Source organism: Gadus morhua, chromosome 12 (genome assembly GCF_902167405.1).
Source record: "Gadus morhua chromosome 12, gadMor3.0, whole genome shotgun sequence".
Classification (NCBI taxonomy): domain Eukaryota; kingdom Metazoa; phylum Chordata; class Actinopteri; order Gadiformes; family Gadidae; genus Gadus; species Gadus morhua.
In genome coordinates, this window is record NC_044059.1 from 12041801 (window position 1) to 12064648 (window position 22848).

The 22848-nt window shown below is 51.7% G+C and overlaps 1 protein-coding gene across 4 annotated transcripts in view; it reads right to left on the reverse strand.

The window, feature by feature from the left end:
- Positions 1-22848, reverse strand: part of lpp (LIM domain containing preferred translocation partner in lipoma) — a 117450-nt gene that overhangs the window by 26038 nt on the left and 68564 nt on the right. For all 4 annotated transcript variants that reach the window (XM_030372218.1, XM_030372219.1, XM_030372221.1 and 1 more), the window contains one exon: positions 10135-10231. In XM_030372218.1, the coding sequence (XP_030228078.1) occupies positions 10135-10231 (97 nt within the window). The remainder of the gene's footprint in view (positions 1-10134; positions 10232-22848) is intronic.

Below are 22848 nucleotides of genomic sequence, written 5' to 3' on the forward strand. Positions count from 1 at the left end.
TAACCAGGGGTCACCAGCGGTAACCACGAAAAATAGGGAGGGGTAGGGGCCCTCAGAGATGGTTTTGAGCCCTCAGACAGTCCTAAGGCACACGCTTCACCATCAAACACACACACACACACACACACACACACACACACACACACACACACACACACACACACACACACACACACACACACACACACACACACACACACACACACACACACACACACACACAGGCCTGTAGTGTGTGTAGAGTGATACTTCACTAGACAGTGTAAATATAAATGTGTCATATATTATTAATATTGTTCAAACATTCTTCTTACTTCAATTGTTTAACCCTTTTGTATTTCTACTCCTGTCCTGTACTTTATGCCGGGGGCCTCCACTGAACCGTCTGGGGTTAATACAGTACAGTATTATGCATTATGCAAACGCGTCATGTTATTATGCTACTGTCCAGCCAAACCTCCACGCTCTCCCAGTGTAAACCAGGGCCTCCGACTGGGAACGCTGGTCCCAGTGCGTGCATCAGCGCGCAGGCCCTTAGCATGCCTGCTCACACTGTAGGATTAATAAGTTCAGAATACCGTTGCTTTTTAATGTGGGTTCTGCTTTCATGTGATGTTCTCATTTTATTCTTTTGAAATATTACGAATTGATTTCTTTTTATCCGTCTAATCTTTTTTTAGACATTATCTTCAAGCACTTTATTAAATTCTTAAGGACCTTCTGCTTTTCTTTAACCCATCAAAGCACTTTGCCAGAAATATTTTATCAAATAGTGACACACTGACGGAATTTATATTGTGATTAATATTATCATTAATTATTATTATTATGCATTTTTATTCAAGTTATTATTATCAATAATTATTATCGCAATTATTTATCGTGACGTTGAGATGGAATTTCTAACCTATGCACTGGGAGCTAAGCTAACGTGATCTAAGCTAAGAGGATTGATGATTAAATTATTCTGCAACAAATGAAAACGTAGCACCACACTCATGTGGGAGGGGGGGGGGGGAGAGGGAGCGAGAGAGGGAGAGGGAGGGAGGGAGGGAGGGAGGGAGGAGGGAGGTTCATCTATACTCTTCTTCCCTTTATTCCTTGGCCTTTAGAAGTCTCTTCTGCTACAGAGTCAAAGTGGAAGGACTGGAGAGAGATTGTCTTCACAGGCCCCAGCGACGAAGAGGAGGAGGAGGAGGAAGAGGAAGAGGAAGAGTGGAGGGGAGGGGGGGGGGGGTAAGAATGTTTAATTGGATAAAAGGCAGAGATTAAAGAAGCCTTGACTCTGTCCCATGAATCATTGATTTCTAAAGTATTTGTAGTGGCGGTGAGCTGCTGTCGTTGATGGGAGGGGGGGGTTGATGGAAGGGGGGGGGCCTGTTGAGCGGCAGAACGCTTCAGATTTCCCCGCCGCCGTCGCCTTTGTGTCGTCGCGGCGTGAGATCGCGGCGGCTTGAAAGGCACGGGAACGCACCCGGTGCACAACTTGATCTTACATCGTCGCAAATCAAAGATGGAGCGTGTAGACGAGGCGCGCGCGCACCAGACGCGCCGCGCCGGAGAGGAGCAGCACAACTTGGTGTCGGCTTCCCTTGTTTCTCTCTCTGTCTCCCGCACACCAAACTTTTCACACCGGGCCCCGCTGATGAACCCGATCCGGCTGCCGCCACCGTCACGAAAGCCAGAGGCGGAAGCAGGCACCCGCTGGCGGATCCCCAAACTAATAAAAGACCCGCGCAGAATCCATTCCGGGACCGTTCTGAGGTGTGGGGTGTGCTGGGATTAAAGGCCATGATAGATGATAGATGTGGCTGAAGGCGGCGCTGGGTGTGTTGGTTGTTTCCACGGCGGTGACTGTAACTCTGAACCACAACGACCAGGTGACAACGAGCCACCGTCACCCCCCGCCCTCCCGCTTTAGAGAACAACCTCGTAAGCGCTCGTTGTTCGGGTTTGCAAAGGGAAAACTGCGGCAAGTGAGAACCAATTTCCTCCACACTTGTCTAGCGTGAAGCTCCAGGCCCGTGGGTTTGACGCCCTCGGTTCCCCCCCCCCCCGCCGTCAGAGCCATGTGCTCTCACCCCCCTCCCCTCGCCCCCTCTGGCCTCACAACGTCGCCATAGCGATCAGCTGCCACGGCGACGGAGGAGAGGGGAGGTGAAGAGAGGCCGGAGAGCATCACTGTGCTCGTAGCGTCAGGCCCCTGGGGGAGGAGGGGGGAGACGAGGTGAGACAGAAACAGAGGGAGGGAGAGAACGAGTGGAAGGGGGACCGATAGAGAGACAGGGAGGAGATGGAGGGAGGAGGGAGGTGCAGGGAGACGGAGACGGAGGCCAGGGGTCCGTGTCTCTGCAGGGAGGTGTATGTTGGAACATGTACTCAGTGGACATTATGCACACATTGGCCCCGAATGCCCAGGCTCTCTCTAGGCGCCAGCCCCCCCTCTGACCCCTCACCCCCCGTCCCGTCCCGTTCGTTACTGTGGGACGTGTGACGTCAGACGCTCCCCAGCCCAGGAGCTCCATCGACGGGCGAGACCTAGCGTAGCGTAGCCTAACACGTAGCATGTAACGCTAGCAGGGTCTGGCACGCCAGCTGATCAAGAGAGGCCCCGTCTGACCTAGCATGGAGGGGGGGGGGGGTTGTTCACCTCGAGTGAACCACAGACATATGATAGAGAGAGAGAGAGAGAGAGAGAGAGAGAGAGAGAGAGAGAGAGAGAGAGAGAGAGAGACAGAGACAGAGACAGAGACAGAGACAGAGACAGAGACAGAGAGAGAGAGAGAGAGAGGGGGGGAGGGGGTTAGCATGAGGTCGGCACACACTGCCTTCAGCAGAGGGAGAGCGGGCCAATGGGAGGTCAAGCAGAGTGTTGGAGGAACGGGAATAGGAGATAGATGAGGAGAGGAGATAGATAAGGAGGAGAGGAGTGGAGATAGAGGTGGAGAGGAGATAGGGGGGGAGAGGAGGAGAGAAGGATGGAGGAGATAGAGGTGGAGGGGAGGAGAGGAGATGAGATAGAGGAGGATGGGGGGGCTGTTTGCGCAGGGCTTCGGGTAATCAACCAAATAGAGCTGACACGCTTGTCAACATAATGACATTTGTAATAAAAATGAAGCATCACACTGTTGGGGGCTTGACAGTACAGAAACAGGTCATTAAGGAGCAGGTAGGGGATAGACAGTACCCCTACCTGCTCCTTATTTGCCTTCCTAAGGTGGTCACATGCTGTGCGATACAGGAGGGTAATACAGACTACAGCTGGGTGATTTATCTATTTTTCGAATTTATCATCATAATCAATATTTTTTTAATAAAAATACAAAAATGTTCTTTTAAGATTAAAATGTCATGCGCTGAAAAAAGTGAGTGTTTAGAGTTTGGTTAAATTCTGTGGCAAACAAATTCTGCCCTTGTTAATCATCGTCAACCTTCAAATAAAATCTGAACTTAAAAATATGCATATTTGTCATTTATGGAGGCCAGATTTTTAGGCCAAATGGCCCAGCCCTAATACAGAGGTACTGAAGGTAGATCCTATTACACACTGCCTCCCACGCACCCCCCCACCCTTTATCACCCCCCTCTTTCAAACAACATTACATTCCCTACTGTCATATTGACACACACACACACACACACACACACACACACACACACACACACACACACACACACACACACACACACACACACACACACACACACACACACACACACACACACACACAATATGGTCCTAGGTTCTGTCATTCTGTGGTTCTATGTTCTACAGTTCAATATTCCATGGTTCTATAGTTCTAAGATTCTGTATTTTTATTTATATAATTGTATAGTTGAAGGTTTTATTGATCTGTATTCTGTGGTTCTGATGTTCTGTGATGTTACGGTTCATGTGTGGAACACATACATGCCAGACACAGGAGAGTGCGTGTGTGTACAGTTTAACGTGAGAGTGTGTGTACGTGTACGTTTGAAAATGTGTGCGAGTGTGTGCATGTGTAAATTTTATGGATGTGCACGCATGCTTTGTAACGTGTGGCTGTGATTGTTTTTCTAATGTGTGTGTGTGTGTGTGTGGATGTTTTCTAATTACTGTGTGCGTGTGCATGTGTGTGTGTCTGTGCGTGTGTGTGTGTGCAGTGGAGGGAGGGAGAAGGGTTAAAACATTTGATTCTGACACACGTCTGCGTGTTGTGACATGAAGATGCACATCAGAACGCCGAGAGAGAGCACTTTGCTGAGGGCGACTTGTGTAATATGCAAATTAACACGAATATCTAGGACAATGTACCGCGTTGTCTCAACAGAAACACTGTTAACATGTTCACTTGTTCAGCATTAATGCTCACTTGTGCACTATAACTATGTTCACTTGTTCACTATAACTATGTTCACTTGTTTACTGTTAATATTTTCACTTGTTTACATTAATATGTTCACTTTTTAATTTCTAACAAGTTCACCTGTTCACGATTAATATGTTCACCATTAACATGTTCACTTGTTCCCTATTAACATGTTCACTTGTTCTCTATTAACATGTCCTTCTCAGGAGGAGAGCGTCTCCTGGTGACACAGTTGCCGTGGCGTCTCCTGGTGACACTGTTACCGTAGCGACTCCTGGTGACCTTGTTGCCGTGCGCGGCCCTGGCCCAGGCCGAGCGGCGTGTGAACGCTTCATGCGAGGCGTCTCATGAATTATGAAAGCTGGTCCTGCTTGCGTTAAGAGAAAGGGGGGGGGGGGGGGGGGAGCCACTGTTTTCCCGCCGTAAAGCTGATTAAACATGGACGGCCCCCACGCGGAGACTGCCTTAATTACCAATGACTGAGCCTCAAACCGCTATTAACATCACAGGAGGACTCGGCTGATGAGCGGTCTCCCTGGATGAATGGATGAATACGGATCTGCTGACGCGTTCCGTACTGTAGGGCGCGTGCCTCCTCAGAGCTCCACAGCCCGTCAGTCTCAGAGTTGAAGCGGGGAACAGTTCTCCACGCAGAGTGCATCACACGCGTCCGGATCATCGCCACAAACCGTGAATAATGCAGCGCCTCTCGTCATCTCAATTATTCAACTTTATTATTACTTTATTATTTTCGCCTGACAGAAATATCGGTGGCGCCGAGGATGTTCGCCTCCACGTTCTCCCGTCCTCACGAACGTTCCCAGGTCAACTCAGGACAACGAGGAGAAGGTTCTTCTCGCGAGGACCGGAGAACGTTCTCCTCGTTCTCCTTATGGTTCCTGAGGAAGGAGAACGTTCTCCTAGTTCTTCTCTGGAGAACTCATTGGTGTCTCATTAGGTTTCTACGGACGCGCTACACCTATACTCCCTAACCGGATCAAACTGACGGCGGGTGACATCTGGAGAGGCTCGCTGGCCTTCCTCAAATCTAATCTGGAGATCAGGAGCAACCGACTGCACAGAACTGCTCTAGAACCGCTGGAGAACTGCTGAGAACCACTGCAGACATATGGACCTCTGGACCAATGAAAACCGACGATTAAGTTCCTCTGGACCAATGAAAACATCACATTAAGTTCCTCCGGACCAACGACGGCTGGTCTCCCGTTGGTGGCTCATCAAAGGCCGCAGCAACACCAGTACAATTTAAACTTTGACAGAGAACGAGGAAGATCCGGTCCAGTTACAAATCGTAAATCTCAGCCCTACATTTGTACCTAATTTAGATAATTACTAGCCTGGGGGGCTTTTATCAAGCACTCCCCACCACACCACCACCACCTCCACCATCTCCACCACCACCACCACCACCACCACCACCAGCAGCCCCTCCACCATCTCCCTGGAACTCAGACCGCAGTACAAATGAGACGCAGGAACAGGGGTTCAGTCCGACAGATTGATAGTGATTACAAAGGGTTCCGCTCTCGGACGGAGGGCAGGACGGGGAAGGAGGGGGGGGGGGGTCCCCGAAGAGAGGCTTCAGCATGGAAAGCAAACTTTACGTTATTCAGCTGGGGATTGGCCGAGAAGCGTCAACTGATCTATACTGGACGCTTCTCTCGGATAATGAGCCTCCACTACGGTATTGTACTCTTCATCCTCCTTTGCTTCATATCCTCCTCCTCATCGTCATCCCTCCTCCCTCCCCCTCCTCTTCCTCCATCGCTCTGTTGCCTCTCTATCCCTGGTCATTCATCTGATGCCCAACACAAAGCTCTCTCTCTCGCCCCCTCTCTCCCCCTCCTCCCTTTCCCTCCGAGTCTCTCTCTCTCTCTCCCTCTCTGAGTCTCGCACTCTCTCTCTCTCTCTCCCTTCCTCTGAGTGTCTCTCTCACTGAGTCTCTCTCTCCCTCTCCATCTCTCCCCCCCACTCTCTCTCTCTCTGAGTCACGCTCTCTCTCTCTCTCACCCCCCTCTCTCTCTCTCACTCTCTCTCTGAGTCACGCTTTCTCTCTCTTTCTCTCTCTCTCTCTCTCTCCCTCTGAGTCACGCTCTCTCTCTCTCCCTTCCTCTGAGACTCTCTCTCCCTGAGTCTCTCTCTCTCTCTCTCTCCATCTCTCTCTCTCCCCCTGTCTCTCTCTCTTTCTCCCCCTCGGAGGATGTGGGGTATGAGGGCCAGTGATGGGTGTGGTGAGGCTTGTGCTAGCGGCGGCGGTGGTGGTGATAGGGGAGGAGATAGGGGGGGAGATAGGGGGGGAGATAGGGGAGGAAATAGGGGAGGAGATAGGGGAGGTGGTGCCTGGGGTCAGGGGTAGAGTGGAGGTCTATATGGGGGTCACCGGGGGGCCTTTATTCCTGGGTGAACAGGGATGGAGACCTACAGAGCCAGGCCAGCAGTGTGGACTAAAGCCTGAGGACAGAAGGCGCCACGATGGAGAGAATAGCAAAGGATTGAATATTTGAAAAGGATGTCACTTCACCTCAAAAAGGTCCCTGGTTCCCTTAAAAACACCTTATCTTATCGTCAGTCCTCAATATTCAGTATTAAAGCAATTCTATATTGGACGTGTGGGAGTGGGACATTTTTATTTGATTTAAAAAAAATAAAAAAAACGATTCATAAACTTGACTGAAAAGATGTCTTGAACATCCGTTGTGAGGATGTCAAGACTCTCATTTATTTATCAATCGTAATATTCCCAGGTGCCCCTTCACTCACCTCTCCTCTCTTCTGCAATCAGGCTGTCATTACCATACGTTCTCCCAACTGTCACCGAGCGCGCCTCAGCGCGGCCACCACACCGCGCCTCAACCCGCACGCTCCCTACACCCCGGCCGCCAAAGTAATGGCTCCCGGGAGAGTTAGCCATGAACGACGTGTTATTGGAGTGCAAGAGGCGCTTTAAATTTGAAATATAGACTTGAAATTGGAATTTCGTTCCATCCTGGAAGTTGTCATTCCGTCTCGAAACTAAACTAAAAACAGATGAATCAGCTGTGACGGCCCCGGGCTCCAAACGGTTTTGAAAAATGTGGAAAATTTGTGAGGAGCAAAAGCACATGAACCCACTGCGACGACACGTTGTTTACTCCCGCAGGTTGACAGTTTTGTGCTTCTCAAAATATCTGCAGAGAGGAATTATGACATTTAAAGCGCCACAGGCCTTCATTTGTCTTCCCAATCCACCGCTTATCCTTTGATAGTCAACGCGCCGTCTCCAAACCAGACTAACGGCGGCTCCAGGTTCGCTCATTAAAAATCCAGCCCGGGTCTTTGAGTCAACCGACCCCGGATTGTACCTAATCCGTCACACCGACCGGGTCGGCCGACGGGTTTGACCCCGGGCCGAGGGTAAACCGTGGACCGCACCGGGTAGCCTTGTGGTCCGGGAGCGGATGCGTCTGTCAGGCTGTCAGACATGCCCGGTTGTGTGTGCGTTCCTCTTCCACTTAACATGGAAATGGAGGCAGCGGCGGGCGAACAGTTTCCCGCCCGCCGACATGCCTGGCGCCGCTCGCTGCAGAATAAATCGGCCGCGTTCACACTCGGCTGTGCACACCCGCGCCCCAAAGCCACTCAGAAGACACTTTACATGTCATGCCTCACATGTCACGCTTCACATGTCACGGCGCACACGTCACGCTGGATGCTTGCACGCTGACTGGCGGCGGCAAAAGGGCAAGAACTCAACCCTGCAACCGTCGGAGGAGAGACAGGCACTTGCTCAAGGACGTCCACCGACGCTTTGGCCGGGGATTGAACCGGCGACGCCTGCAGGTGGCGGAGGTTCATCAGAGGTGCTTCATGGGGACCAGACCTTCTGAGGACCCCCGCCCCCATGAGGGGAGAGGCCCGGTGGTTCCTCACAGTGGAGGCTCAGTAGAAGAGAGAGTATGGGAAATGGTCTGCATTTAAACAGCTCTTCTCTAACCAGTGGCAACTCGAAGCGCTTTACAGTTCTGCTATGGCTGGAAGATTAATGAAAAAATTATCGCGATTTCGATTTTAGCGTCAAATGATCACAAAATTAACATAATCAAGATATTTTTTTATTTTTTATTTATTTAAATTTTATGTTTTATAGAAAGAGCAGAACAGCTGGATACATATCATTTTAAATTGGAACATTTTCTTTTTGACCATTTTGTGTATTTCTTTATGGCGAAATTTCAAAGTTCTCAGTTACACAGTTTTTTTGGGGGAGAGACATGCTGAATAAATACAACATGTTTTCAAACTCAAAACTATTGACCACAATAATCATGATTATGATTTTTCCCATAATCGAGCAGCCCTAAGTTCTGCCTGACATTCAGGAGAGTCAGGCGCTAGGAGGAGCCGGGGATTGAACGGGCAACCTTCTGGTCACCAGCCAACCCGCTCTACCCCCTGACCAGATGCCGCCCCAGTCTGTATGGCTGACTGGGGGCTCAGCGTTCCTCCTGATGTGAACCCAGTGGCTAGCACCTGGGGGTCGCGACCCTTGACACATATCGTTAGCCTCGTAGCATAATTGCCCGAGTCATATTTTAAGTCCAATAGATGATTTAGGCAGATAGTGATTATGGAATGTAAAAAGCACTCTGATTGGCTTAGGATCTAGCCAATGAGGCGCAGTGATTCAGCAGCGTTTGGATAGTATCGTTAGGTAAGATACCACAATTTGGCCAAAATGTGATTATGCTATGAGGCTAACGATATGAAGTCGTGGGAGATTGCAGACTTATGATAACATATTTGCCGGTGCTTTATATAAAATTAAAGAATAAAGTTTAAGAGTTTGTCTACTCAGTGAACGTTGTGTGATTCCAAACAGACTCCCTACCCAGTGCGGGCCGGGTTAGAAGCTGTGCTGGGCGGTCGACGCCAGCAGAGACCACTCTGACCCTCAGACCCGCACACGGGGGGCCGGGGGTCCAGCCTCCTCCCATCGTATTAAACCCTAATTCGCTCTTCTTCCCCGGCAGGGTAGCGGGCTCCGGCGGTGATCAGCCATTGTAACAGCGGACCCAATAAACACAGTGTTTACACTCTGGAGACGCAGCGTTGGGTTGAAAGCCAACGGCTCCGGAGGGTTTTTGAAGTGTGCGGTGAAATCTGATAACCGAGCGAGCGTGAACAGAGGAGGGAGAGAGAGGGAGAGCGGTTGAAAGAAGGGCATTATCGTTCATTACCGCGCCGCTGTGTTCTCCGCCGTTTGTGGTACGAGTAATAATTCGACGCGGCGGCAGGTTATTATTCTGTTGCTATGGAAACCACCCATATCCATATCCATATGAAGACAATGCAGAATGCAAACGTTCTCGCCTATTTGTTATACTAAATATACACGCACGCGTCGCCAAGACAACCATCTCCTAGGACCCCTAGTTATGAACACGGCCAAAAAATACGGTTACAATCAAATGAAAAATAATCATTTGGATATTCTATACTTGACATGTCTCTGTACTCTGCCTCTAACCCCTACTTGTAGCCTCAGCCTCTAACCCCTACCTGTAGCCTCAGCCTCTAACCCCTACCTGTAGCCTCAGCCTTTAACCCCTACCTGTAGCCTCAGCCTCCATCAGGGGTCATCTGGGGTCCTACAGGTTGGGTTCCACATTGGGTCCCTACAGGTTCCACTGACTCCCAAACCTTTGGTTTGGGAGTCAGTGGAACCTATAGGAACCCAATGTGGTGGAACGCGCCCCGCCCCTTAGTGTTGAAACGGCGTTCCTACCGAAGTACTCCTCGGTGGGGGGGTTCTCCATGTCAAACAGCATCTTCTTGGTGAGGCGCTCCAGCTCATCCTCTGGACGGCCGCCAGCCGGGACGCCCTGCAACCAAAGAACGTCGGCACTCGTTAAGGCTGGGAAAGATACAAGCTAGCTCGTTAGTGCAGTAATGCAGTAACGGGTTCACTCGTTAAGTCTGGGAAACATACAAGCTAGCTCGTTAGTGCAGTAACGCACTGACAGGTTCACTTGTTAAGTCTAACGACGGGAGTCTAGCTTGTAGAGTCACTCCAGCGACAAGTCTACAAGCTAGCTTGTTAGCGTAGCAATGCACTTACGGGTTCACTCGTTAAGTCTGGCGCAGAGACAAGCTAGCTCGTTAACGCAGTCATTCAGTGATTGGCTGCCAGATCAACCAGACCAGTGGTGGATCGTGCTCTCATTCCTTCTCGTGAAGACTTGCAGAAACCCGTCCAAACATCCGTACCGGTTCTTATCCGGCCCCACAGAAACACTGAGGCCCTCCGTCCATTCCCGACACAAAGGTTCCCCTCGCTCCCCTCCTCCCCCGTCGGGACAAAGTTCAACACAAACCCTCCATATATTATGCTAGCTAGCAACTAGCGGGACTAGCTCTGCATTCGTTAATCACCCGGCGGTAATTAAAACGCGAAGCCGCGCGGTCCTCAATTAGCGGCCTCCCCGAGCATCGCGTGCCGCGGAGGACGCGTGCTTCTGAACTCAAAGGCTACGAGGGAACCTTGACGGGCTGTTCCCGGGCGGGGCCCCCGCCGGGCCCCCCCCCCCCCCCCGGCGGCGGTGCTCCGAGGACCGGCTCGCTAATTAAACATTCATTTGAGGTTCTGCCGCCTCGCGTTCCCCTGCTGGACCCTCCGACCCTGGCTCTCCCCCACCGCGGAGCCCAGGGCGAGGCCTTCTGGCCTCCCCCCCCCCCCCCGAAGACCTCCAGGCCGCTGTAGCGAGGAAACAGACCCTGAACACCCCCTCAGACGATTGAAATAAACGAATGGGGAAAAAAAAAAAACGCTGATGGGGAAAGACAATGGAGGACGAGGAGGAGAGATAATTTGTCTTCCTCCTCACATCCTTCGAGGTCTCCGGGAGGCCGGGGAGGAACGCCGGGATGAGGAGGGGGGTGAGTGCGGCAGTGTGTTCACAGGCGGGGGTTTACAGCCGCGTGGTGTCGTCCACAGAGGGCCCCGGTTCAAAGCCGGCTCTCCCTGGTTTGCAGTTATGTTATCGAAGCGGTCTGAGTCGTTCAAGCACAGAGCACCCCACACTAAGATGTGTTGTTGGCCTTTTTGCTGTCAATCATCCACAGCCAGCCCCTCCTACCGGCGTCAGGCCCCGCCCCCTCCCTGTGTTTGACGTTACCTGGGCCTTGTACCTGCCACAGCCTTTATACAGTCTTTCCCTTCGTGCCCTTTAATCATCCCCCGTTATTGAGTTAAACCCACCTCATGCTTTTTTTGTGTGTCTTCATCCTCAATAATTCCTCACATTAAGGGTGCATATGTCGTTTAAAGCCCTCGATGTAATACCAGTCTGATGGATCGACTGACTGACCTTTGACCCTCCCCCCCCCCGGGTCGACGACGTTAGCTTAATCCAGGGGCTAGCATCGATGCTACACAAGGTTTGATTTCCAATAGGCTAATGCAACCGCAGGTCTGACCTTTACGGCCGGAGCGCATTGTGCCGACTGGGAGCGTGGCCTGTCTGGGTCGGCCCTGGATTTATCCCAGGATTACGGGGCTCCACCGGGGATCCAGGCGGTCAATACGGGGGTGAGGGGCGGGGCGACGGGAGCGTGGGTGTTTAACATTCGGAGAGAGGCAGAGTCGCAAACACAAATTGCGTCTGCCTTTCGGAGAGACTGCATGAAGCGCCCAACCTGCAACGGGTAATTTACTATCGACTACAATTTAGTAATTGAGTCAAGTCTAGGTTTTGGCGCACCCCCCCCCCCCCCCCGCCCCACCACAATGAGGTTGGAGCCAGGACCAAAATAAAATCCCCAGCGACCAAATAATACAAATCTAAAATAAAAATAGCAATTCAAATCCCCTCCGGATAACCATTTATCAACGCAGTGTTGAACAAGCAGAACAAAACCTCCTTACTTCTTTGACTTATTTTTCTATTGACTACAACCCGCCACCGACCCAGACAGAGTTAATGGTAAATGGACTGCGTTTATACCGCGCTTCTCTAACCAGTGGCCACTCAAAGAGCTTTGCAATATTACCTAACATTCACCCATTCACACACAAATTCACACACTGACCGTGGTGTCCACCACGCAAGGCGACAGGCAGCTCGTCAGCAACAGTCAGGGTGAGGTGCCTTGCTCAGAGACACCTTGACACTCTGATCCGGGGACCAACCTAGCAACCTCCCGGTGACCAGCCAACCCGCTCCACCAGAGTACATGATGAAGATGAAGAAGTCTTTTGAGAACAGCCTTCCAATCAGATCACCTGTGAGGTCAGTTTGAGAAACATTCTGCTTATTTCCTTAGCATTCGTATTTCGTATGTTGGTGTGTGTGTGGATGATGGCTGGTTTAAGCAGCCTCACCTGGCCCGAGACGGACTCGGTGAGGCTGCTTAAACAATGCATCCTCCACACACACTCCCACATAGCAGTATACTTATAGATGTATCCTTGTGTACGTCTCCTACTCTGGATGTAGAGTTACGACGCTGAAACAACCCCCCCACTCAGACGAAGTCTCATCATCATTAAAAAGTCTCACAGATGCCCAGTAAGCACACACTGACTGCCTTATGATTCATCACCACGAGCAAATCATTCATTCCTGGCCCATGTTCAAAGGGTCAAAACTATTTGAGTGGAAGTAGATGCACCAAAGTATACCGTAACAAAAGCCTGATGAACACAAAAGGTTAATGTTGGGGTCGCAAACCCCAACTTTAGTCACAGAGCTCTTGAGCCCTTGTATGGCTACAGGTACACTTTGGACATGTGGGAATTGAACACAGAACCCCTTCAGTATTGAAGGCCCCGCCAAAACCCTGCACCCCATGTGACTGACGCGTGCTCTCGTGTGTCAAGAACGTGACCTTCCACACCATGCCGGCAACACAACGCCGAACTTAGCCTCCTTTTCCTCCCGAGATGAGCATCCCTGACCAATGAGACAACATCTCCTCCGGTCCAGGGTGGTGTTGCCCCCGTTGCTCCCCTGGCGTGGGGCCCAGTGGTCAGGCAGCTTTACGACTTGGCCTCATTAAACCCTCTCCACGCTGGGACATCGTCGACCGGCTGCTCGCCGCTACCTCCGGAGTGACATCATCGCTGAAAGACGGCGGGCAGCCGGCCGATGCACCTGAAGAGCTCAACCCCACCCTGTGATGCACCTTAAGAGCGACCGCGGGTTCGATTCCCTGTCTGTCTAAACTCTGCCGTCCACGCTTGCACCGGAAGCCCGTTCAAATATTTATTTACGGAGATGATGAAATCGAGAGGAAACCCACCAGTCCTGGTGTTTATCGCGGTGTTTGTCTCTGGTCCTAACGCCCTCACAAAAACAAATAGACATGGAGGAAAACCCGCACGAAAGAAACCCAGATTCGTCTGCAGATAAACACTGAAGCGAGCCGGAGCACGGCTCTCCTGTACGCCCCTTAAACTTGGGGCGCCACTGCTCGTGGCGACGGTTAAAAACAATTTAGGGGCTGCGCCGTGCCGCTCGGCGCTCAGAGAGCCTGAGGGAAAGCTTCCATTACCGGTAGTGAGGCAGCTCGTCTCCGCCTCGTACGAAGCTGTTCTCCCTGCCGGCGGCCGCGCCAACGCGCGCCGGGAGAGTTTAAAGCACCTTGTTAGGCCGTCCTTTGTGGCGCCGAGGAGTTATTCTGCACTCGAATGAAAAGGAGGAAACTACCTCCCCCTGCGCTTAATGGACGCTGCCTACTTTGAGTCGGGCTTCGGCGGGCAACAATAGAGACACGGCGCCCCCCCCAACCCCCCCCACCCCGGTGTGAGACCCCGCTCCCCGCCTGCTCCAGACGCCCGGTCCACTTTCACTGTCTGGACTCCTCAGGGGAGGGGAGGGGACTGAGGTGGAGGGCCCCCCCCCCCCCCCGAACACCACCGCCAGCACCGCCCGCACACAGAGACCAGCAGGATGGGGAGGTGGTTAGGAGGTGGCAGGGGAGGTGGAGGAGAGGGAGGTGGAGGAGAGAGCAGGGAGGTGGGAGAGAGGGAGGTGGAGGAGAGAGGGAGGTGGAGGAGAGAGAGAGGTGGAGGAGAGAGGGAGGTGGAGGAGAGAGAGAGGTGGAGGAGAGGGAGGTGGAGGAGAGAGAGAGGTGGAGGAGAGGGAGGTGGGAGAGAGGGAGGTGGGAGAGAGGGAGGTGGAGGAGAGAGAGAGGTGGAGGAGAGAGGGAGGTGGAGGAGAGAGGGAGGTGGAGGAGAGAGAGGTGGAAGAGAGAGGGAGGTGGAGGAGAGAGGGAGGTGGGAGAGAGAGAGGTGGAGGAGAGAGAGTTGGAGGAGAGAGGGAGGTGGAGGAGAGGGAGGTGGAGGAGAGAGAGGTGGAGGAGAGAGGGAGGTGGAGGAGAGAGGGAGGTGGAGGAGAGAGGGAGGTGGAGGAGAGAGAGAGGTGGAGGAGAGAGAGAGGTGGAGGAGAGAGGGAGGTGGAGGAGAGAGGGAGGTGGAGGAGAGAGAGAGGTGGAGGAGAGAGCAGGGAGGTGGAGGGTAGGGAGGCTAGAACGGAAAGGAGAGAGGCGAAGGGAGGAGAAGGAGGCAGAAGGAGAGAGAGAAGGAAGAGAAGAGAGGGAGAGGAGGAGCTGGGAGGAGGCAGGATGGAGATAAGGGGCAGGGAGAGGAGGTGTAGAAAGGGCAAGGAGGAGAAGGAGGGAGGAGGGCAGAAGCTGTGAGAGAGGAGGAGGAGGAGGAGGAGGAGGAGGAGGAGAGAGGGGAGCAGGGAGGGGTGAGGTGACGAGGAGTAGAGAGGGCGAAGGAATAGGAGAAGGGAGGAGGAGAGAAGCATTGGGAGGCCGAGGCCCAGGTGAAGGGACTCTGGTAGCCTTGCTCTCTCTGCTCTCTCAGACGATGTGCTCCTGCCAACCTTTGTGTTGTGTGTACACAAACAAGAATGTTTGTGTACACAGGAAACACAGAGAGGATGCTGGTTCCTTCAGAGCTCACGTCTCGATTCACGACCACCAGTAGAAACAGGGCCGTCCAAAACGTCCAAGAAGCGGAGGGCGTGTTTTATCCTGCGATTCAACCTGAGCGTTGGGGAGGATAAGCCCTCCATGAACACACGCTGCTTATTTCTGTTGCGTTCCTCGCTCGCCCGAACACAGAGGAACCCTGCTGCTGGGTGTTTGATCAGAGAGAGAGAGAGAGAGAGAGAGAGAGAGAGAGAGAGAGAGAGAGAGAGAGAGAGAGAGAGAGAGAGAGAGAGAGAGAGAGAGAGAGAGAGAGAGAGAGAGAGAGAGAGAGAGAGAGAGAGAGAGAGAGAGAGAGAGAGAGAGAGAGAGAAAACATAGAACAGGATCATAAAAGAAACCGCTGTACTGAAGAAAAGCAAAACGTCTCTCTCCCTCTCCCTCCCCCTCATGTGATCCACACAAATCGAACAAAGACATAATCACTCACGCCGGCACGTTCACACACAGATTAAGTGGCGCTGGATGACTGAAATAATGCTCAGCATGGCGGCGTTTCAGAAGGGAGACGAGGGCAGGGACACGTCCGCTTCCTGTCTGTGGTGAGGAAGACACGTGTGTGTGCATGTGTGTGTGTGCGTGTGTGAGAGATAGGTGTGTGTGTGTGTGTGTGCGTGTGTGAGAGATAGGTGTGTGTGTGTGTGTGTGTGTGTGTGTGTGTGTGTGTGTGTGTGTGTGTGTGTGTGTGTGTGTGTGTGTGTGTGTGTGTGTGCGCGTGCGTGCGTGCACACGAGAGAGGTTCGCGTGCATGTGTGCGTGTGCTTTAGAGGACGGTTTGTGCACGTGCTCCTCCTGTCACAGTGGTGCAGGGGGTCACGACCCCGGACACGTTAACATGTAAACATGTAAGCAGCGGTAATTATGGAGCTGCTGTGCAGCGTTAGGCTCAAGGCCGCACGGGGGGGCGGGGGGGGGGGAGTACACAGGGTCTCGCCGAAAATAGGTCAGGTTGCCGCAGCACCAATTAAAGGCAGAGAACCACGGCCGGGCGAGGATCGCTCTGTGTACCAAGAACCGGCAGGATGATGATCACAAATGAACCAACGCTGCCATTGACATTTTCCACCAGCAGAACCCAAATCTACAGATTCCTAATTGAATCTGCGTTCAGGAGAACGGGGGTGGGAGTGTGTGTGTGTGTGTGTGTGTGTGTGTGTGTGTGGATACACGGAGACCGGAGGAGAACATAATGCATGTCGACGGGCTTTTCCCCGTGTTTAGAGAAGAGATGTGCGTGCGTGAAGAACTAGGTCACGTCTTCCGAACTGACACATCCTCCCTGCAAACAGATAGGGAACGGCGGAGCCACGAGCGAACGGCACGCTGCAAAGAAAAAAGTACAATAGCTACTGTGTGCACGCAGAGAGAGAACCCAACAGTTACAGGATTACACCGTAGAGCGGCCACGGCGGAGGTTTCAGGCCGGGCCGCCTCGGAGCACACGGGTGAAACCGTTTCCTGCTGTGGTGACAACACACGTCTGTCTTTAAGCGCACACACGCGAGAGCCGCACGCACGCACGCACACATGCGCCCGCGCACACGGAGACGACAGGTTGTGTCTCTGCTCCGACGCGCTCGGCCGGCCGTCGCTTCCGATGCTTCTCTCTGACGGCTAAACAAATAGATGCAAACGGCGGTCCAAGAAGCTACCTGGAGGTCAGCAGCACCTCCACCTCCTCCACCTCCACTCCTCCACCACACCTCCATCTCCACCACCACTCCTTCTCCTCAGCCACGACCGGGACACCAGGTCCCCTGGAAATAAACTTAAGAAGCCGTTTTTTTTTAACTGACAGAAAAGAGGTGGTTAGGTTGGTTCAGGATTTTTAGCTTTTGAGAGTTAAGGGCGTTTGGATCTCTTCCACGGACAGAGGACGTCGTAAAGAGGCGCTTCATTATGTCGGTTCCCACCGCATTCCACACACACAGCATTCCTCAGACACACCAGGGGGACGTTCGGTCTTGCGCTGCGGTCTTGAGTAGTACCCGAAGCGGCCAGCAGGGGCCACTGTTATGCAGGTGGTTTCTGGCCAGGCGCAAGACTTGGGATAACAAAACAAATCCACTCACCTGGAAACGATTTAAACCAAAACACTACAGGAATCTCCCGACTCTCACGCAAAGTAATGGAGAGCGGGAGATTCTTTTGTTTTCCACTAATGAAAGTAAAAACCCGGTCCGGCTGGATCTTAAATTAAAGTTATATATTCTTCAACGATCCTGGATGGGTTTGAAATGCGAGTGAGCAGCAGGTCAGTGCATTATAAACAGACTGAGCGCCGGTGAATTACGGCGGGCTGCATTCCTCAAAGGACAAGGCCGGAGTAATTTATGTTTTTATTGCTCTCTGCGCTCATAAGTAATGTTTGGCCGGCGCTCCGCAGACAGCCCGTTGCCAACGGAGACCGAGATGTCCAGCGACCAGCGTGTCTTCTAGAACCAGCGACCAGCAGCATGACTACACAGCCTGACTCACAGCAGCAGGTAAGCAAGGTAGTAAGAGGAGCATCTAACCAGGAAAACCGTCAGAGGAACACCAGGTTCTCCCTCACAGCAACATGTCAGCGAGGTGGCGGGAAGCCTTCAGAACGAGGGTGAGAAATGGGGCAGCGACCAGCAGTACTTCGTCTGCCTGCTCACCGAGCCTCCCTGACAGGGCATTGATCCCGGTCGTTATTTACTGGCCGGACTGGAGCTTTCGAGAGGCAGCAACAGCAGCCAATCACAGCGCAGGATTATTTACAAGGAGCCCCTCTGACAAACAGCTCTGATCTACCGAGGGCTTGATTCACGAGCCAAGCCACCAATCAAGTCGAAGGCCAACTTTCGTTATTTCGGATGTTTGCAGGGGTGAGAACCTGGAGGAGGCCTCTCCTTATCGGTCGTCTCTTGAGTCGGCGGGCCGGGGTAAATATAGGTGAACCCTGTGACCGTCTGGAGCGAGGGGAGGGGCCGAGGCGTTGGTAGTGAGAACGAGGAGGTCGCCGTTTCATCACCACCCCAGAGGACCATGTCATGTGGCCCAAACCTCGCCCTCTGACCTTTACACCAGCCAGACATTCCCGACACTGAGGCCCTGGGAGATGGCGGCTGCAAAACGAGAAGGTGTTATGCACTCACTTGACCTGGACATGAGCAAAGTGGAGACCCTCCCTGTGCCAGTGGACCTGTGGTTGGGGGGGGGGGGGGGGGACGACGACAAGACTTGGACTCTCTGTCTGTATGCAGCTCCTTTGAGGGCCGTACGTAAGTCCGGAGTCCTGTGGGGTCAGGGGTCGCAGTTTAAAGGTCCGTGTTGTACGTGGTAACTGGAAACGGCCGTCATAGCTGGCATTCAGGAAGGCTCCCAGTTCAAGGCACGGTTCAGAAGTACTGCGAGTTCATGGTCAGTTACCAAAGTAAAGTAAGGTAAATAAAAGTGATTTATTTCTCACCAAAATAAAAGGATTCTGCTCTAAATGAATAAAATAGAATTTAAGGTGGCTTCGTGTGGGAATGCTCGTGATTTGGCCTTGAAACAATTATTAAAATGTAATTAAGCAATGCACTCCATTGATTTTGGTGAAACTCAAGCCAGTCGTCTTCCCATATAAGACCCTTGTATTCGGCTTTCGTCGACGCACGTGGTTACGCCTGTGAACCATAACCACACAGTGGCCGTTGACCGTTTCTGTGCTTGACAAAATACAATCAGACAACAAACATCCTGGGTCAAACAGGAGCCTGTCTGACACAGGCCGCTGGGACTGGTACCGCATGCAAATGCTCTGCAGCAGGTAGGAGCAAGAGAGGGAGAGAAGTGCTGGCCCCGTTACTTAAACACGTCTGACAGATGAAACCAGGGCTGACCTTCTAGGGCCTTCTGTCGGCCGCAGGGGTCGAACAGTTAGCGGTAATCCCTTCCCTGTCAAGTGTCACTCAAGCTCAGCAGTAACAAGTCATCCTCCGAGCTCGGCTTTCCCACAGATCCCGGAAAGACTCGCGGAAATCGCTTCAGCGTGTTGATCGGCAGCCAGAAAATCTGCAAAATTATTTTTTTTCTCTCCCGCCTCGCCACAATGGAGATCAAACGAGGGAAGATTTGAGTAATTAAGAGTCCTTGAAGCACTTGAAGCTCCTCTCTTACACCTCCACTTCGCCGAGGTTAGATGCGCCCCGACGATGTCAAAGACCGCGGAGAGTCTCCCTGGATCAGGGTTCTCTTTCTCTCTGCTAACAAAGAACCGCTTCTCGGACGGCAAACGCCATCGCTCAGCGACCACAGAGGATTATCGTGGAGCCATTTCTTTGATGACATCCTCCGCCACTGTCAGTCAGCGAGCGAACGTCCCCTAGCGTGACACAAAGCGGCCGGGTAAGTTCTCCGCCTGGTGTCTCCATAGAGGCCCCAGCACTGCCAGTGTTTAGGCTTCATTTGCTGCCCCAACAAGAGGAGCTCAAGCGCGTCCAGGACCCAGGCACCAGACGTCTGACAGGGCAGTGAGACACCAAGGGTCACCCAGAGTGGCTCAGATAAAGGCCAAGTTGACAGATTCTGCTTTCACCCTAATCTGGCTTCGATCCCTCCTTTCATTGGTCTATTTTGGGCGAGCGTGGCTGACCAAGACAAACAAACAGAGAAGAGATTACAGTTCATCACCGGACGTGTCGACCACCCTGAGAAAATAACACTTTAGTGTGGCCTCGGAAAGCGGCAACGTGGTCGGGCAGGAGGTCAGCGGCCATAAACAGCTCCAGAGCAGAATGGACAGCGGTTCCTAACCAAGACTAGGTGTGCCCTGACATTTAGTGGGATTTAATGACATATTGCTAACCCTAACCCTAGGTTACCGGGCCACCAGCCTGAACGGATGAAACCAGGGTTGTCGGTCCGTTTATCATCACACTGATCAGAATTGTCACTTCAGTCCACAAGTAGAAGTTTAAATGTATGTTTGTGTGTCTGGTATTGTTTCAGAGGCGAACCTCTCACTGGTCTTTAGTACAATAGAAACAGTCTCTGTGTGTAGAGTACTTGACCTCACTCTCTTATGTTGTAAATGGTAAATGGACGTCGTTTATACAATGCTCTTCCAACCAGTGACCTCTCAAAGTGCTTTACAATAATGCCTTGCTTTCACCCATTCCTGCACACATTCACACACCGATGGCGGATTCAACCACGCGAGGCGACAGCCAGCTCGTCAGGAGCAGTCAGGGTGAGGTGCCTTGCTCAGGGACACCTCACCACACACAAGAGGAGCCAAGGATCGAACTAACAACCATCCGGTTACCGGCCAACACGCTCTTCCTCCTGAGCCATATAGTGCCACTTTTATACCCTCTTAAGACCAGGTCACGCTTGCAAAAGAGATGTGAAATCTCAGCGTGTTCTTCCTGGATAAATCAAGGTTAATGAGAATAAAGCAGATAGAGAGATAGTCAAATCTCTGGTTGAATGTGGACTAATTCTCAGCCCCGAACCAGGGAAGTGGTGTGTGTCAAGGAAGGGCTGAATATGAAGTAGAGCATTAAGACTCCAACAGTACGACTCAAATCACAGAAACACAAAGGCAGCAGCCGGCATCTCCGGGCCCATTATCAAACTATATCCTTGGGAAAGCATCACAAATATACACCACACATAATATATCAACCAAATTAGAAGCGCGCTTTCATCTGGAATCAAAGAGACGCTGGCAAATCTCATAAACGCCACCTTTGTTTCTTCTTTATTAATAATGGATCATTCTGGGACCGCCGCCGCCCGCTTTTAAATAAAATGTAGACTTTTGTTTTTGAACAAATATAATTAGAATTTTTCCCCCGTAAAAGATACGCAATATAATTTGTGTTTAGTAAAACAACGTCCTTGAAGGGGCCGTCCCAGGGGCGGGGGGGCGTGGGGGCGTGGGGGGGGCGGGGGGGGGGGGGGGGGGGTGCTCCGTGTTTTGAACACGCATAAAATCCTTGAATTAAAGCGAGGACTCGGGAGTCCTGCTCGTACACTTTCCAGAGATGGCGGACGGAGGAGGAGGGCTGGGGGGTCCGACGCCTGACTCCGTCTCCTCCTCCGCCTAGCAACATGATCACTGTGGTGGGGGGGGGGGGGGGGGGGCAAACCCCCAGATTAAGAGCTACCTCTCGTATATTAGTGTAGTACGTTAATAAAGTAAGGTAGCCAGAGTAATGTAATACCGTCGTACTAAAGTACTACAGCAAGGTACCGATGAAGAGGTACTTTACAGCTCTCCAGTATTAGTGTGCTACATTGCTACAGTAATATAGCCAGAATAATATTAAGTAATATAATACCAGCATCGTTCAACAATAGCGTACTTAAGTACTATAGAAAGGTCCTGATGGAGAGGTACTTTACAGCTCGTATATAAGGGTACTACATTAATACAGTATTATAGCTACAGTAATATAATACCATCATACAACAGTACGTACTAAACGACTATAGCAAGGTCCTCAGACACTCCTAATGAAGAGGCACTTTACAGCTCTCGAATCATTTGTTGAACATAAAAATAAAGTAATATAGCCATAAAGTTCAACTGTAGCGCAATGGCAAGATATTCAAACCCATGATGCTGAAGTGGAAACCTAAAATGATATGATATAATATCGCATTAGAGTAACACATACATAAAGTATGATCATTAATACATTAATCGAGAATAAAGTGTGAGAGCACAATACTAACAAATGAATAGAGTTGACTCAGGTTAGGGGTAATTTAATTCAGCCTTGAGCAAACTAAATTGGCCCTTAATAAGACTCTATTCACACACACTTTATCTTTATCTACGAGGTACGAGTCCAATTAGAGCGCATCCTGCCTGTCACTCAGTGTCGTCGACCAGGGCGGAGACGACGAAGGGAGTGGCCTTCGACGAACCCCGGCGTACGGAGACGCCATGACACATCGCCGTGGCAACCGTGGAAGTAAGACCGTAAACAAACCCTGGCAAACAGAGGCAAAAACCCCGACCGCTTTCCGTGAGGCAAATGGAAGCAGGCAGTGTGCAGCCCTGTGGTAAAGACCTGTTCATAATTCATAGAGGTTGAAACAACTGTTTACCCTCGCAGTAAGCCAACCCCCCGCTGCACGGCAATCTAAAGACGCATATGTATCCCTGTGATGTGTACACAGAGACACACACACGGGCGCACACACACACACACACACACACACACACACAGACACACAGACACAGACGTGGCCATATATGAAGTACCGCGCCGCTGTAGCAAATTTTATTTTCCTATTAATCATGCGGCGGTCGCTTCTTCATTAGAAGTAAATTCAAATGGAAATTGTGATTTAGGATGCGAGCGGAGAGAGGGAGAGGGGGGGGGGGGTGAAGAGAGAGGGGGAGGGGGAGAAGGGGGTGAAGGAGAAAGAGAGAGAGAGAACAAGAAAGAGGAAGAGAGAGAGAGAACAAGAAAGAGAAAGAGAAAAATAGAGAAATGGAGGGAGAGAAGGAGGGAGAGGGGGAGAAGGGGAGAGGGAG